This window comes from Impatiens glandulifera, chromosome 1 (assembly GCF_907164915.1).
Source record: "Impatiens glandulifera chromosome 1, dImpGla2.1, whole genome shotgun sequence".
In the NCBI taxonomy this organism is placed as follows: domain Eukaryota; kingdom Viridiplantae; phylum Streptophyta; class Magnoliopsida; order Ericales; family Balsaminaceae; genus Impatiens; species Impatiens glandulifera.
In genome coordinates this window covers 4482-22934 of record NC_061862.1, presented here as the reverse complement: position 1 = coordinate 22934, position 18453 = coordinate 4482, and the positions used below count along the sequence as shown (strand labels likewise).

General features: G+C 32.2%; 2 protein-coding genes across 2 annotated transcripts; one reads left to right on the top strand and one right to left on the bottom strand.

Moving 5' to 3' along the window:
- Positions 1-2783: 2783 nt before the first annotated feature.
- LOC124920668 (secreted RxLR effector protein 161-like) lies at positions 2784-3572 on the bottom strand. The gene has a single exon (XM_047461209.1). The coding sequence runs from the start codon at positions 3570-3572 to the stop codon at positions 2784-2786; it is 789 nt and encodes a 262-aa protein (XP_047317165.1).
- Positions 3573-10272: 6700 nt separating this feature from the next.
- On the top strand, positions 10273-14228 carry LOC124922119. Its single transcript, XM_047462844.1, has 9 exons — positions 10273-10431; positions 11139-11574; positions 12042-12075; positions 12176-12403; positions 13096-13185; positions 13351-13416; positions 13517-13608; positions 13700-13747; positions 13885-14228. Exons 2-9 carry the CDS (start codon positions 11240-11242, stop codon positions 13982-13984), a joined length of 993 nt encoding a protein of 330 aa, XP_047318800.1. The 5' UTR covers positions 10273-10431; positions 11139-11239; the 3' UTR covers positions 13985-14228.
- The last annotated feature ends 4225 nt before the right edge of the window (positions 14229-18453 follow it).

The following is an 18453-nucleotide window of genomic DNA, read 5'->3' as shown; positions in this document are numbered from 1 at the left end:
GGATGTTATAGTTGGTATCCGAGCAACGGTTTCGAACTTTAGTATTTTAACACTCATGCTCCTGTAGTTACTTTAAATAAGGTTCATCATGAAACTGTTTTCATTAAAACTACATCAGTAGTGCCAATAAGTTTAATTTCGCGGTCGAAATTTCTTTTAGTGGGGTAGAATTATCACACCCTAAAATTCATATATAACCGAATATCTTCGGTCATGGCCAAAACCAAGGACCAAGGAGATTGGAAACCAAAGACCATAGAAATTCGTGACTTAAGATCGAGGAAATTTGAATAGGATCGAGGAAATATGATTAGGACCGATGAAATATGATTAGGACCGAGGAAATATGAGTAGGACCGATATTTATAACTTAGGACCGAGAGGTCCGACCGAGACTTATGTCCATGCTTTGTCTAGACACCTCATGCTTAACACCACATGTTTAGCCACCTCATGCTTAGCTACCTCATGCTTAACCACCTCATGCTTAGTCACCTCATGCTTAGCCACCACATGCTTAACCACCTCATGCTTAGTCACCTCATTCTTAGCCACCACATGCTTAACCACCTCATGCTTAGCCACCTCATACTTAATACACCTCATGCTTAATACACCTCATGCTTAATACACATCATGCTTAATACACCTCATGCTAGGACCTACCCATGCATTGATATCTTAAGTAGTAAGCTTGACCATTCTATGACCACCTCATGCTAGGATTTGCCCATACTTTATTATCTTAGGTGTTAAATATATTCACCTCATGCTTCTTATCACCTCATGCTTTATTATCTTTGTGTGGTGTAGGTACACATCAATAGTCTTTATATGATAAGTGAAGGGAGGTTTGGAGTGGGGCAAGGTGTAGGGATGTGTGTGAAAGGAGGGACAAAGGTAGAAGACCGAGTACTTTGTAGGGTCTAAATACTGAAAGACCGTATTTTGTAGTAAAGGACCGTATCTTGTTTTTAAAAGACCGAATTTTGTAGCATCACTTCTTTATAAATGGTAAAACGCTTCCGCATATATTACTCTTTTCCGTTAAGTATGTTCACGTTTCAAACATCCCTCACTCGGTCTAGGAAATAGGAGTTAGGGATGTTACTGTTGTTTTTGATTAGGTATATGTGCGGAAATTTTAGATCTAATCTAAAATACCTAATCATTGATATAAAAGCATAACTGATAGAATAAACATACAGCTTGAAATGGTATACCTTTGATGCGTGAATTTGACAGATCTGGTTGATTGGATCAGGATCAGAGCCCCACTTGTTGCTCCTCTATTTGGTCCACACGAGTTCCAATAGATCCGGTTACCGTCGATTGCTAGATCGTAGGATAACCAATGGAAACAATCTGATTGCTTGCTTTCAGAATCAAGAGCACCCTTTGTTCTAAAGAACTTCTCTCCAGCTATAGAAAAAGGGGGATAGGGAAGTTTTTTTTTGTGTCTCTTTGATTATCGAATAATCATCCTTTTAAATGCCCTTCTCACCTAGGAAAATTTATTTCCCTTTTAATTGTCATGTAAGAAACCTTCCACCTTCCTTTTTGATAAACCGTAACATATTTATGACAATAAAATATGTTATAATTTTATCTTTCATAAATATATCCTCAATATATATATTTATTTCTTTCTTGCTTAAACGTCTTTAACAATATCTAATATATTGTTTATCCACAAAGTTACTCTTTTATTTCAAAATAAAAGGAATAATATATATTACTAATATCTAATATATTAGTAATATAATCATTCTCATTTCATCTATTGGTAAACCCTATATGTGTGACCTCGTAGGACCCAATTATAATAGCTGTAGGTATTACCCTATTAATCATAGTTGGCTTCTAGCAAAGCACTACGACTCCTAAAATAATTGAATTAAATTAATTTTCTTAATTGTCCTATTCACATTTAGTCATTGCACATTGAATTAAAGGACATAATTCCTTCAATCTCTCACTTGTCCTTAAACAAGTGTGCAATATAAGATACCTTGTCTCTTAGTGTCTTATTCGATGATATGATGACATCCATATCCTTTATCAAATATGTTTCTTGAACTCTGAGTTCGAACTGTAAATAAAACGGATGATTCAAATAATCCATCCGAGCATGGCCATGCATTTTCAGTTCTCACTCTTCAAGTGGCCGAGACACCATTCCCTTTTCAATGTATCGGAGTATACACGAAATAGGAGGACTATTCCAGTCTTGTATGACTATGGCTCCCACTCAACTTTTAGCAATCCTAACAATTGCCTTTATAACTCCCTTTTACGGAAAGCGTTTAACAATGTCAAAGAAATACTAATTATCCAGTGAGACCATAACATACTCATGTATGAGGAATCTACTAAATATGGTTTAATTTTAAAACTCTATAATATTGAAGAGTATTAAAGCAGGTCAGTCTTATATGTATCATCTATACACATATATGTATATGACTAGACATCTCTATGTCCCTATAGCTCATGAAACCTGACGCTATCAGTCAGCATACAATATAGTAACATATAAAATCATCTATGTCCATTTGATGATTTCGAACTATAGACTTTTAATAATTCAAAACTTCATTTCACTTAATGGGGTTTCATTCACCAGAACACTTAAGGTGATCCCATTTGTTAATAATGAATTATTTGGACATATTATTTAATATTTGTTAAGAACAATGTATAAATAAATATGAAATATCATATATCTTAAAATCATCAAGTCAAACTTAAACAAGTGTTTAATACTCATAAACAAAAAAAAATTAAAGCCATTCTCCAATATGTTTGAGGCCCTTAGCCCTAGTGTGACTCTCATGCTTGGGCCGAGGCATAGGTTTGGTCAATGGATCAGCAATGTTGTCATTTGTATGCACTTTACACATCCTAATATCACCCATATTAATGATGTGTCGAATAAGGTGATACTTCCTCATAACATGTCTGGATTTTGAGCTCGAACTTGGTTCCTTAGCCTGGGCTATGGCACCATTGTTGTCACAATAGATATCAATAGGCATTGAAATGCTAGGAACAACACCGAGTTCATCCAAAAATTTCCTTATCCAAACAGCTTCTTTTGCTGCTTCACTAGCAGCAATATACTCAGCTTCTGTTGTAGAATCTGCTACTGTATCCTGTTTGGAGCTTCTCCAGCTCACAGCTCCTCCATTAAGGATGAAGACACAACCCGATTGTGACTCAAAGCCATCTCGGTCAGTCTGAAAACTTGCATCAGTATAGCCATATACGATTAATTTTTCATCTCCCCCATATATTAAGAAATCATCCTTGGTCCTTCTCAAGTACTTCAGGATATTCTTAGCTGCACTCCAATGTGCTTCTCCAGGACTTGATTGGTATCTGCTACACATGCTCAATGCATATGCAACATCTGGACGTGTACATACCATGGCATACATGATAGATCCTATGGCAGAGGCATAAGGGATCTTGCTCATTTTCTCAAGTTCATCAGATGTTTTAGGACACTGCGTCTTGCTGAGATATACACCATGTTGAACGGGTAAAAATCCCTTTTTAGAATCTTGCATCTTGAATCTTTTAAGAATCTTATCAATATAAATTCATTGACTCAGTCCAAGTAGCCTTTTAGATCTATCTCTATAGATCTTGATTCCAAGAATGTACTCAGCATTTCCTAAGTCTTTCATTGAGAAGCATTTCATCAGCCATTCTTTGACGGACTCTAGCATCGGAATGTCATTCCCAATAAGTAGTATGTCATCCACATATAATACTAGGAAATTTATCTTACTCCCACTAAACCTTTTGTAAACACAAGGATCCTCTTCGCATCTAATGAATTCAAACTCTTTGATCTTTTCATCAAATCGAAAGTTCCAACTCCTGGATGCTTGCTTAAGTCCATAAATTGACTTCTTGAGCTTACATACTTTCCCAGCATAATTCGGATCTACAAAACCTTCAGGTTGTGTCATGTACACATCCTCTTCCAAAAAACCATTTAGAAAGGCTGTTTTGACATCCATTTGCCATATCTCATAGTCATAATATGCAGCAATAGCTAGGATTATCCTAATGGATCTAATCATAACAACTGGTGAAAATGTCTCATCATAGTCTATACCATGAATTTGTCTATAACCTTTGGCAACTAATCTTGCCTTGTGAATAGATTTATTTCCATCTTTGTCATTTTTGAGTTTGAAGATCCATTTGCACCCTATGGGTTTGACCCCATTTGGCAAATCTATCAAGTCCCATACTTGATTTTCAAACATCGAATCCATTTCGGACCTCATGGCTTCAAGCCATTTATTGGAGTCTGGACCCATCATTGCTTGATTATAGGTGGAAGGCTCATTATGTTCTAACATAAGAACATCAAGGCTTGCATTTAAGATGAAATCATTATAACGTCTTGGCATAACCCTTGGCCTTTCCGATCTACGAGTGGGTTCAACTTGTTCAACGACTGAATCCGGAATATGATCCACAATAGTTTGTAGATCCTCTTGTTCAGGTTCTTGGATGATCTGAGTCCTTATCCCTTCATAAGTATTTATCTCATCATTGACATCATCCATGACATCATCCATGTCATCTTGTTGTTGAGTTAGTTGCTCATCATCATTTTGACATGATTCAAGATGAATATTTCTCCCACTTGACTTGTTGGAAAGAAACTCTCTTTCCAAAAAGACACTATCCCTTGCAACGAATATCTTTTGCTGTGTTGGATTGTAGAAATAATATCCAAAACTTCCTTTTGGATACCCTATAAAGAAACATTTATCTGACTTGGGGGCAAGTTTATCTGTCTGTAAACGTTTTACATAAGCTTCACATCCCCATATTTTCAGAAAAGACAACTTTGGAACATTTCCAGTCCATATCTCATATGGAGTTTTGTCTATAGTTTTTGACGGAGTCCTATTTAGTGTCAGTACAGCGGTAGTAAGGGCATATCCCCAGAAGGAAATCGGAAGATTGACAAAACTCATCATTGATCGGACCATGTCTAACAAGGTCCTGTTTCTCCTTTCAGATACACCATTTAGCTGTGGTGTTCCTGGGGTTGACAATTGTGTTACTATACCACAATTTTTCAAATGATGATCAAAATCATGGCTCATGTATTCACCACCACGATCAGATCGAAGTGCTTTGATTTTCTTGCCACATTGAGTCTCTACTTCATATTGAAATTCTTTGAACATTTCAAAGGATTCTGATTTATGTGACATAAGGTAAACATACCCATATCTACTCATGTCATCAGTAAATGTGATGAAGTACTTATAACCACCTTTAGCTTCTGTACTCATTGGCCCACATACATCAGTATGTATTATATTCAATAGTTCAGTAGCCCTTTCAAAATTTCTTTTGAAAGGTGACCTTGTCATTTTACCCATCAGACACGATTCACATGTTATAATGGATTCATAATCCATATCTTTTAAAATTCCATCTCTATGGAGCTTCTTCATGCGATTCATACTAATGTGACCTAATCGACAATGCCATAGATAGGTTTCACTCAAATTATTTGGTTTTTGTCTTTTGTTATTTATGTTATATAATTCTGATTTAAGATCTATTTCAAAAATCCCATTATTCATATGAGCAGTTGCATAGAAAATATTATTCTTAGAAACAGAAATACACTCATTCTTAAGGCTAAAATCAAAACCATCATAATGCAATGCACCAACCGAAACAAGGTTCTTGGTAATACACGGAACATGATAACAATTATTAAGTTCAAATGTTAAACCGGAAGGTAGAGACAGACAAAAAACTCCTACAGTAAGTGCAGCAACACTTGCTCCATTTGCAACGCGCAAGTCTATCTCCCCTTTCTTCACCCGCCTTCTATTTCTTAGTCCCTGCACATTTGAAATAATGTGAACACCACATGCTGTATCAAATACCCAAGTGGGACCATTATCTAATGTATGGACATTGGTTGTCATTATATCAATAACATAAATACCTGAAGTGGAACTCACAGTTCCGTTCTTCTTATCTTCAAGATATTTGGGACAGTTTCTCTTCCAGTGACCCTTGGCCTTACAATAAAAACAATCATGTTCAGAAGCTACTCTTGGCTTCTCATCACCCTTGGGTTTTGCAACTTGTTTACCTTTTCTTTGGTAATTGTTTTTATTCTTAGCCATTTTCTTAAAACCCTTCCCACTATTGACATTTAGAACTTCCTTCCTCTTGTCATCAGTGATATTGCCTTCTGCATTTTTAAGCAGGTTGTGGAGTTCATTTAGATCATGCTTTAGTCCATTCATATGGTATTGCATTCTAAAAGGTGCAAAACCATCGTGTAAGGATCTAAGAACGATATCCGTGGCCAACTCTTGGTCATAAGGGGTCCCCAAATCTTCCATCCTCTTGAACAGCCCAGTTAGACTAATCACATGAGGACTTACGGGTTTCCCTTTCACAAGTCTGCTATCAAGTATAGCCTTGTGAGTTTCATATCGTTCAATCCTTGCCTGATCCTGAAACAGAGTTTTCAGCTCAGTTGTGATGGTATAAGCATCGGAACTCAAAAACCTCTTCTGCAAATCAGGTTCCATTGCAGCAAGCATTAAGCAAGTGACAGGTAAAGCCTCAGTTTTCAATTGGGTTGCTGTTGCCTTCTCCTCGTCAGACGAGGTATCAGTCACTTTTGGAATAGGGGTAGTAAGAACGTCCTCACGTCCCTCGGACCTCAGAATTATCCTCAGATTCCTTTCCCAATCTAGGAAATTAGTCCCATTTAACTTGTTTTTCTCAATAATGGAGCGCAGGGAGAATTTCAAATTATCGTTTGCCATTATCTACAATATGTTATTTAAATACAACTTAATTAGTTTATGTATTGACAATGCAAACACTTGTGATAAACAATTTAACAGGAGTGAATGCGCATTTTATTCAAATTATTATAGTTCCTTTCTGAACAAAATGATTCCAATATCCCATTTGATAAAAGTCTAACGTACTTTTGCACTGCCTTAGACCTTGTATATTCAGGGTAAGTAAACAATATTTACTAATCATAACTTCTTTATAATTCTTGGTTGATAATCTAAATCCAATTTAGAGTCATCCCTATACCTCAAGATCCAAGACTTGGTATTGGTCTCTTGTTGGGTACAACCATATCAATGTTTATGAATCCCTTATATAGATTCACCCTCAAGAGTATACAGTAGAGGAAAGACACAATCGCTTTTGCGAAAACCATCTAACCAAAATAATACCGTAAACTGCTTGGGTTATGATGTGGAAAGGTATTTTCCCAATTTCTTTAGGAACTAAAATCTTTCATTGGTTTTATTTTAAAAGTGAAAAAAAATAGTTATAAATAAAACCAAAACAATGTATATTAAAACATGTAATTTTTTCTACGGATCACTATCCTTCAAGGTTCAACATGTAGTAACTTTCAAGAGTATTAATCTTGAACTTGCATTTTCTTTTCTTAACTTTTGAGAAAAAGTAAATAATATAAATCATATTTATATATTTTAATTCTAAACAAAACTTATTATATTTCATAACAAGATCAATTAACTGTATATTACGAATAATATCATCATATTATAATTAATCATTAACTTGTTAGATTATTATTCAGATTGCATCAAATAGTTCTATCAGTTTATGCAACCTGGCTCTGATACCATTGTTGTTTTTGATTAGGTATATGTGCGGAAATTTTAGATCTAATCTAAAATACCTAATCATTGATATAAAAGCATAACTGATAGAATAAACATACAGCTTGAAATGGTATACCTTTGATGCGTGAATTTGACAGATCTGGTTGATTGGATCAGGATCAGAGCCCCACTTGTTGCTCCTCTATTTGGTCCACACGAGTTCCAATAGATCCGGTTACCGTCGATTGCTAGATCGTAGGATAACCAATGGAAACAATCTGATTGCTTGCTTTCAGAATCAAGAGCACCCTTTGTTCTAAAGAACTTCTCTCCAGCTATAGAAAAAGGGGGATGGGGAAGTTTTTTTTTGTGTCTCTTTGATTATCGAATAATCATCCTTTTAAATGCCCTTCTCACCTAGGAAAATTTATTTCCCTTTTAATTGTCATGTAAGAAACCTTCCACCTTCCTTTTTAATAAACCGTAACATATTTATGACAATAAAATATGTTATAATTTTATCTTTCATAAATATATCCTCAATATATATATTTATTTCTTTCTTGCTTAAACGTCTTTAACAATATCTAATATATTGTTTATCCACAAAGTTACTCTTTTATTTCAAAATAAAAGGAATAATATATATTACTAATATCTAATATATTAGTAATATAATCATTCTCATTTCATCTATTGGTAAACCCTATATGTGTGACCTCGTAGGACCCAATTATAATAGCTGTAGGTATTACCCTATTAATCATAGTTGGCTTCTAGCAAAGCACTACGACTCCTAAAATAATTGGATTAAATTAATTTTCTTAATTGTCCTATTCACATTTAGTCATTGCACATTGAATTAAAGGACATAATTCCTTCAGTTACAATAGTCTTTGGGCATCGATAATTAAATGTAAATATGGTCATTATCAGTTTAGTTGGTTCACCAAAATATCTATTTATCTAGCGATATGTAACATTTGGAGGAGAATTTATTCATTGTAAAAAAAATTCTTGAGTAGTCTAAATTCATTGTGGGGATGGTTTTCAATTAGTTTTTAAGATGACATTTGGTGTAGTGTCAAAAGTCTAGTTACAACGTATTCTGAGTTTGCTTCTATTGATATATGTAGAAATGACACAGTTAAAGACATGTTTGATCATCGGTCTAGTGATTTCGTTAGCCGAATTAGATATAGAAGGAGACATGGAGACTTCGTCCCATAATAGAGATTTTTAGTAGGACTGCGTTGATAATATATTGATAGTTTTCATGTAAGACATTGCTATAAGTTGTTCTCTAAGATGATTACATATCATTTTTATTGAAAAAATTTTGAGAGTCAAAGATTTCATCTAGAGCCAGTTTTGGGGTAAGGCCACTTATTCAATTTCATAGGCCCCCACTTTTATAGGACCCCAATTTTTTAATATTTAATAATATTATATTATTAATCTTATTTTTTCTTTTTTTTCTCCTTTAATATTAAATATATATTATACAATATATATATATATATATATATTATCTCCTTTTTAATCTCTTATTTCCGTATTATAATATATTAATCACTATTATCTCATTTTATATTATTAATTTTTTTTTTACTAATTTAGGGGCCCCAAAATTTAAATTTGCATAATTCTCAGGACCGACCTTAATTCCATCCAAGATCTCATTCTTTGGATGAAACGTTATTGACGGTAAAATTCTTACGGATTATATGTGCATGAAAAAAAATTGTATTATAGTCAGTTGTTGTCGCATGTGTCACGAAAATGTTGAATTAACAACTTACTTACTTTTGTATTATCGAGGAGTGACTAATATTTAGAATCTTTTGTGCATTATTATTGAGATTCATTGGGTGATGTCTGTGTCTTTAGGTAGTTACTGAGAAGTTTAAATTGATATTGCTGATATGACAAACCTACATATTTGGGTTACCATCCCAATTATTTTTTAGTAGACTATTGGTTTGGGAGAATCCGTTAAACTTTCAATGATCGTAGTTGTTTGATGCGTATCATTCATAATGTTATTATTATGACGTTTTTCAAAATTCGTTTAAGAAAATCAATAGAGTCTATCGGAGAGTTAATCGTTCTTTTTAAAGATTTACGATTTCAATAGTTTATTAAGTACCGTGTTTTTTTTCTTTTTTCTTTTTTCTTTCTATGTGATGGTTTGTTATTGTGCTTAAACGATTTTATTTTTATTTTTAATATACAATAATTTTTATTTTATTTTTAGAAAATCAAACCGAAATTCAGTTAATTCGCAGTGCAATATTTGAATTGGATTGGGATACGTCAAAAAGAGAGCAAATTTAAATTGAGTTACACATTAAATTTCTAATAAATCATGTTGGGTCGGTTGGTCAACAATATCCTCCTCCTTCCTAAGTCATTAAAAATTAAAGTTATTTGTTGATGTGGTCCCGAGTCCCGACCGCCGCTGCTAACACGACTTTGGCGCGGCACCGTTTCCTTTATTTATTTATTATTATTAATCTTTGGGCTGCTGGCTGAAGAAACCTCAGACGCCATGTGGGCCTCTCGTCTCCTCCATACATATCCTCTCGTCTTCTTCTTTTTCCCACTACTTCTTCTAGTTGTCCTGATACGAGGATATCATAAAATAAGGGAACTCGATCCTAGAGATTTCCGCACCGCACCCGACCCATGGAGATTTCTGTTGGAGCTCAACATTGAATTGACGTGATCTAACCTTGAACCGTACAAATACAATCACAAGGTCAGGTCAACCTCCCTTTGATCTAACCGTACGCTCGCACCTGCGCTGCATTTTTCCTCTTAAGCTTATGAATTATATCTACTCTTACTAATCTCTCTAACTGTCAAATATAAGTAACTATAATTGATACGGGAACTCTCGATAGCTACTAATTGATGGATGGACATCTCCTGGATCATGATAGTATAGCCTGTATAGGGGCCGGGGACCTTTTCTCATGCATTGGTGATGGGTTTTCTATGTTAAGAATAAAGAGCTTCTGACCCCGCCCCATTTCTACAACCTTAGGCTTCATGCCCTGACTTGTGATTGTACGCACAGAACATGAAAACTCATCTTTAAAATGATACTTGTAATAGTATTAGTAGTAGTAGGCAATTCTGTACCAATGTGTTGTATTGTTTTTGTGGAGATTTTCCCCATTCTTTCCTCACAAAATTGTGGGCTATGCCATTGATTGCGTGATTTGGTTTCACCTTTAAGAAGAAGAAGGAAAAAAGGTAGTAGGCAAATCCGTGATAGAAATAATTTATTAGATTTTTTTTCTCATAACCACTTGTATATGTCAGATCACAGATTATGCAAGTACTTTCACGCCTACTAAATCTTTGTATTTGTTGCACTAGTCATTCCAATTATTGTCGATTGTACTAGTACTACTACTCTATGGTTCCATGTTAAGCTATAATATTCATTTTTTTTTTCAGTTTAACGTCGTCGTCGCGGTTCTTCTTTTCCAGATAAAGCAACTAACATAATCGTTGTTCCATCTTCCCATTGAATCCGAGTAAACTTGTTTTCTCACAGCATGTCACTTCTTGTAACCAGCGACACTACCACACTGAGTTACTGGTTAAATTGGAGAGTCTTTCTTTGTTCAGTATGGGTCTTGGCGCCAATACCCTTTGCTGTTTATATATTATGGAAATATGAATGTCCAGACAACTCAAAATCTGTCAAAAATTGTCATAAGGAACATGAACGGATATTTTGGCATGGAGATGAAACCTGGAAGCCATGCTTGAAACAAATTCATCCTCTATGGTTGTTGGCTTTCCGACTTGTTGGATTCTTTATTCTTTCAGCGACACTTATAGCTGATCTAGTGGTCCATGGATTTGATATTCTACTTTATTATACTCAGTAAGTCTTTCCATTTTGGATAATCATATACAACACAACTAAACATGTAATGCTATTATCGACCAGCTGCAGATGAAATTCATACTTAGCATGAAATACTTCTTCTAGTCATGGCTCAGTCTTGACGGATTTAGCTGGTTCATGACTTCTGAAACTTCCCTGTATCATCACTAGTTTAGGCAGGAAGAATATCCATTGATACATTTGCTGATGTTAAATTACTCCTGTGTTTGATGTAGGAGTTAGCTTATGTGATCCATCAGTTTCCTGATAATATATGTCTAGATACCTTGTGAAATTTTGAATTATTGTGAACAGAACCCAGCCACTTTGTCAAGCTGGATGGTATAATGTTTGGATATTGAGTTGAAATCTTTGTGCCATTATCAGATATTTAACTTGGATAATCCGACTATTTTTATATGAATTTGAACATTGACATAGACATGCCTCTTGGTTGTGCACAGGTGGACTTTCGTTTTGGTAACCATCTATTTTGGGGTATGTATGCGTCTCTTTAATTCTTGTGAAAACTCAATAAATTATTTAATTATTGAAAGATGGTCTCCTCCTAGCTCATCATATAATAATTTTTTGGTAGATTGGATCAATTATCTCCATCTGTGGCTGTTATCCACACTGCAAGATTGCTACTGCACTCAATGCTCATCATGCACAAATGGATACAGAGAATGGATTATTCATACCTCTCTCATTTGATGGTGCATCACTTGAAGTTAGGAGGAATGAGAAAAGCTCGATATATGATTTAGGGAAACTTGAGTTTGCAAATTCAAGGCTGAGCCAAATATTTCAGGTTATTTTCCAGGTAAGATATAATTGAATATAAATGAGCTTACATGCCTGATTCCCTTTAGTGAGTGTTGATTTTCCACAAAGTGGTGACTAACACTAGTGAACATAAAAGTTGCTATTGGTTCTTGATCTGATTCTTGTTACAAGAAATATTTGCACGAGGAATACAAACAAGCCAGATGTTTGTTTTCAGCTTTCTTATTAAGGATTTTGCATTTCATCTCGTTCTGCAAATGTGGTGTCCCACATTGAAAACAGGAATAAATTCCACCACCACTTAAATGTTGCCGAAACAAAGTGTAAACTCTTGAATCCTAATGTAGGTCGAGAAATATTGTTGGCTTAGAAGTGGGCTTCTTAAGGAACTACAATTATTGAATGAAAGAGAATATTGTTGTTGGAACTTGGTTTGGAGTTTTCCTCTTACATCTGATTTATTTTTTTATAGCAAATATGCAATAATATATGAATATTTTATTTTTATCGCTTTCAAGAACTTAACAATTATATATCTTGCAAAGGTTGTTGCAATAAATTTTCTTTTTATTTCTTTTTTCTTCTTCTTCTAGTACTTATTATTTTGTGCTTGGTACTTTAAACATATGACCATGACATACATATCTTGCCTTGCAGTTGGACATATACAATCTTTTCTGCAATTTTCCCATTCTTATATATTAATTGATTTCCCAATGGCAATAACAGATGAGTGCTGGGGCAGTTATGCTTACTGATTGTGTTTATTGGTTCATAATATTTCCATTCCTTACCCTCAAAGACTACGATATGAATGTTGTAAGTTTCACAATTCTATGCCAGAATATTTCATATATTGGATAGGAAAACTAATTATCAAGATAAGGACTTGTACAGTTTATTTCAATATTTCTCCAAACTTTTCCAAGGCATCTTTTCCTCTAGTTGAATAACTAGACTTGTGTATTCATTCATTCATGCCAGTTAACAGTTTTAACACACTCAATTAATTTGGTTGTCCTTCTTGGTGATACAGCTTTAAATAGCTTGGTAAGTCAAAACATTTCAATCAATAATTTTGGTTTGATATTTCATTTTCTTCAACTTGAAAAAGAGAGACCTCTATCTGACACATCCACACTCCATTCAGCGGTTCCCTTGGTTTCGGATAAGCTATTTCATTATGTTTACGGGTGTATACGTCATCTTTCAGTGGATTATTCATGCGAGTCTCTCACTCTGGTATTTATTTTTTCTTTCCTTCCTGATGCTTCCTTATTTGTTCAATTTTTGAACAAAGTGATCCCCCATTTAATCTTGATTTTGCGTACAGGTGGCCTTACCCATTTCTGGACTTATCAGCAACCTTTGCTCCAGTGTGGTATGCTGTAGTATTAGTATGAAGCAATGTTAAAAAAAATTAAAAAGTTTACTCTTTTGCTTACAACATTTTGTTCGATTGTTTACTTTGTGTGTTACACTTCTCTAATGTTTCTTTTGCCTTATATTTATTGTTAGGTACTTGTCTGTGGCCTTGATGCATCTTCCATGTTATGCCCTATATGCATTAATCATGGGACTGAAACGTTACATTTTGTATAGATGGTTCCTTCAATAATCCAGATAAGTAATTGTCTTAGCCAACAGTAGAGATGTATATTTCCTTTCCTTCAAAGCTTGCCCAATCAATCAATGAGAAAAAGTTATCTTTCATTGACAAAGTAACTAGGATGTTGTTGATCTCAAATGTATGGCAACAGAGATTTGAGTTCCTTAGTGGTTTACTTATTGAAATTTTGCTCTCTTCTAATTCTTATATTTTAAAGTTACCACATGCGAAAGAATAATTATTTTTGTGTGTTCTTCTACTTCCTTTATTGTTTTCACAATTGTTTAGTTTTTGTTTTTGCTTCTGCTTCACTCTTGTCATGCTTGTTAGTTGTGCTTGGACTATTTAAAAATAAAATCAAAATTATAGTCAAAATCCTTTTTTTTTATTTGAGGCTGAAGTAAGACAAAACAATGTGTCTACCCTAAAAAAAATTAAAGAAAGAATAAAATAAATAAATAAATAAGAAACAACGTACAAATTTTAAATGATAAGATAAAAAAATTTCACAAGTCCTTTTTAAGATTTAAGCGTATGTGCAACTTATTTTTGTCAGTGTTTGGAACAGTTTTCTCGGTTAGAGTGCTAATTGATAATATTTGTGGAAGGACATGATAATATTTAATATTTGTGTTTATCTATCAAATGCTGTTTGTGTCCCTGTTTGGATTGTACTCTAAAAACTAATAAATACATTTATTTATTATTTATATTTTATTATAAAATATTTAAGTTGGTCTTTTTATATGTATGATATACAAGACTGAAGATAAAGTATGAATGTACAAGTAATCGAGACACGATCGACACGAAAAGTAATAATAAATCATAAACTCAATCGAATCACCGGAAAAGCAAGAAACGTTGTTCGTCGATTGAAACACGATCGGCACAGTTGGCACAGCACAATCGACGACATGATTGGCACGAACGACAAGATTCTCGAAGTAAGTACCGTTAATCCTAAATCTCTCATAATTTCGTTGGTAGCTTTTCTGGATGCTTATTTCCTGATTGCGAGCGTCAGTGTGTTCTCTAATCTTTGGTGTTCTCGGAAAGTTGTCTTTCGAAGTGATTTTGTCGCTAAATCTTCAGAGTTTCTAATTACCCTATTTCTGCATTTACTCTGTTTTATTATTGTGTTATGCTATTCAACAATGGAGAAAAAGAAAAGTAATAAAGTCAAGGAAGTCAAAGAGTTTGTTATGGAAGGTCTTAAGGAGATTGTTGAAGAATTCAAGAAAAACAATACAAAAGCAAAGGAAAATCAAATGTGGTGGAAAATTCTGAAAAAAATAATGCAGAAGAGCAGGGGAAGAAGGTTTCTGAAGAAAATAATGCAGGAAAACAAGGAAATAAGGAAAGAGTGTGAAAAGTTGGTTACAATGAAAGAGCCAATCTATTTGACCTCAAAAACTAAATCACCAATTTCTAATTCATTTTAAAAAATGAGAGATTGTTCTTAATAAGGAAAAAGTTCAGTATATAAAAATTTAACTAAATATTCATTATCTTTAGGACTGGAATTTGCTGAAGAAGGAAGAATATGAAGAAGTAATAAACTGATTAGTTGTTAATGAGAGAGTTGATGAATGACCCTAAATCGAAGACTTATACTATCAGGAGCAACTCTAGCTAGAAAGTAAATGAGGTATGTAATAAAAATGCAGAAAGAAATAGAAGAAAAGTGCATAAAGAAATGGGAAAATGTGGTAGTAGGAAATAATATTGGAAAATCAGAGTATCATTCACAATCACTAAATAAGTTTTAATGAAACAATGGAAGGAAAATGGGATAGAGAAGATCTCTACGAATATTCATAATCTCTCTACTTTCTTCAATTCAAGAATGAGTCAAATCTAGATGAAATTATGGAATATGTGCATATATATATTGGATCCAACTGCATGAAGATTTGAACATGTTAAGTAAACCTAAATATGATTTAAGCTTTGGAATATCCATGCACACATGTACAAAATAGAAGTCATTATTCATTTTGTAGGGTTATTGGGAAACCATTATACATGGACCCAATAACAGAAGGAGGAGAACATATATCATTTGCTAGAATTAGCATAGAGGTGAATCCTCGTACACATTGCCGAATAATATGACAGTGGTCGACAGAAAAGAAAAATCTAATGTCATGAGTATGAGTGACCGGACAAGTGTGCATTCTGTAATACTTTCCAACATGTCAGCACAAAATGTGCTCAAGTTATGAAAGATGAACAGAAGATACTGAAAGTCCAATAAGAAAAAAATAAGGTAAAAGAAATAGGGGAGTCTAAAAGAAAAAAGTAAAATGTGGAGGAAGAGAAAGAAGCAGAAACCAAGGAGGACTCTAAAAATGAAGAAAGCATTGGAATTGAAGAAAGATATTAAGGGAGTTTATGTTGTAAAAGAGAATAAGGTAGCAATAAAACAGAGAATGAAGAAGATGAAAGAAGTTGATTCTCAAACAAGTCAAGCTATAATATAGGAAACTAAAGAAGATGATACTTAGAATAATCAAGTTGAAGTAGAGGTTACCAAAGTTGTTGTAAAGGATACTATAGATGAAGCTGAAGTAAGCAAAGACAAGAGGCTTGAGACTGATATAGAAATTCAAGTTAAGAACAACAAGATAAAGAATCCGAAAATCCTGAAAAATAATTCTTTCTACCAAATCAGAACGAGTTTATATAAAAAAGAAATCAAAATAAGAATAGACAGTATTCATTAACCTCTTTAGTTCATCCTCCTTTCATTACAAGATGAAGGAGAAGAGGAAGGATAAGGGGAAGACAAACGGTTGATACAACATGTTAGTATAAAAATAAAAATCATAATTGGGATAATTAAGATTTGATACAGTTTGTAATCTTTGTTTTTAATCTTTATTTCTATGTTTGATTGTTAATAATTAGGTTCTTTAGAATCGTTTGATTGTTATCCTTTAATCATAGTTAAGGGTTGTCTAACTTTGATCATTGACCTTCCTACTTTTGATATGTTAATGAAATGTTTTAACCGTTTTCAAAAATGAAAAATATAAAATATAAAAGCATTTATAAATTTTAATATTTCTCTTTTACCTTTTCATTTTATAAAATTATTAAAATTTTAATTTCATTATTATATTTTAGAAAATAGTAATAATAAAATATAACTAAATATTTTTATATTTAAATGTGTTTATTTTCTAATTTAAATAATAATAATAATAAATAATGTGCAATTACATCTTTTTATTTAATTTTTTAATTCTTATATATATATATATTCTATCTCGGTAAAATTATTATATTATTTTAATTATAAATTTTAAATATGATAATTTTACATAATTAAATATAATAATTATTTAAAAATACAAATAATGTTAATAAAAAATACAATTTATTAAAATTTTAATATCTGTATTATGTTTTAAAATATAATAATAATAAACTATAACTAATTATTATTATTATTATTAATTAATATAACTTATATCTATATAATTTATTTTTGAAACTAATTATAATTATACATTCTAATTTTAAATATTATTTTATATAATTATTATTATTAATTATTTTATTTTATAAAAACAATTAACATTATTTTAAATATATAAATATTTATTATAATACATAAATTTTAAAAATATTAATTAATATATAAATAAATTTTATTTATATAATTATATAAGTTAAATTATATATAAAATAATGTAAACCACACTGTAGTAATAAACTATAACTAAATATTATTTATTATTATTAATTAATAAAACTTATATCAATATGATTTATTTTTTAAACTAATTATAATTATACATTCTAATTTAAAATATAATTTTTTAAAATATAATTTTATAAAATTATTGCTATTAATATTTTATTTTATAAAAATAATTAATTTTTTAATATATAAATATTTATAATAATACATCAATTTTAAAATTAATTATTAAATATTAATTAATATATAAATAAGTTTTATTTATATAATTATACATAAAATAATGTAAACCACATAATAGTATTATTTATTTTAAAAATACATTTACACGATAATTATATATTATTTTTTTATTAATTTTATTATAATTAATAATACAAACTACATAATAAATATTAAAATAATAATTAAAAAATAATTTATATAAATATAAAAGTAAAATAGTCTTTTATACTACAAATCTAATACAAAATAATAAAACTTATATAATTTATATTTATTTTATATTTTCAACCCAACACAACTTTTCTATCTCTTAATACATTCTTACAATTTATACCCCTCTTCCAATTTATACCCCTCTATAATTTATAGATATATAAGACCATCTCCAACCCTACGGCAAAATGGGTTTGGAGTTGCCCATTTTGCTCCAACCCTACGGCATTCCCAGCGGCATTTTGCAGATCCGACAAATATGGAGAGAGAAGCCGGCAAATTTGGCGTACTACTGTTCATCACTGCAATTAGGCATAAAATGTAATCA

What these genes read in the sequence shown, in the direction of transcription:
- LOC124922119 (XM_047462844.1), top strand. Translation starts at nt 11,240, where the DNA reads ATGTCACTTCTTGTAACCAGCGACACTACCACACTGAGTTACTGGTTA. An exon ending in TGGTAACCATCTATTTTGGG is followed by an intron (nt 12,076 to 12,175) that starts GTATGTATGCGT and finishes ATTTTTTGGTAG; the next exon opens with ATTGGATCAATTATCTCCAT. An exon ending in CATGCGAGTCTCTCACTCTG is followed by an intron (nt 13,609 to 13,699) that starts GTATTTATTTTT and finishes TTTTGCGTACAG; the next exon opens with GTGGCCTTACCCATTTCTGG.
- LOC124920668 (XM_047461209.1), bottom strand. Translation starts at nt 3,572, where the DNA reads ATGCAAGATTCTAAAAAGGGATTTTTACCCGTTCAACATGGTGTATAT.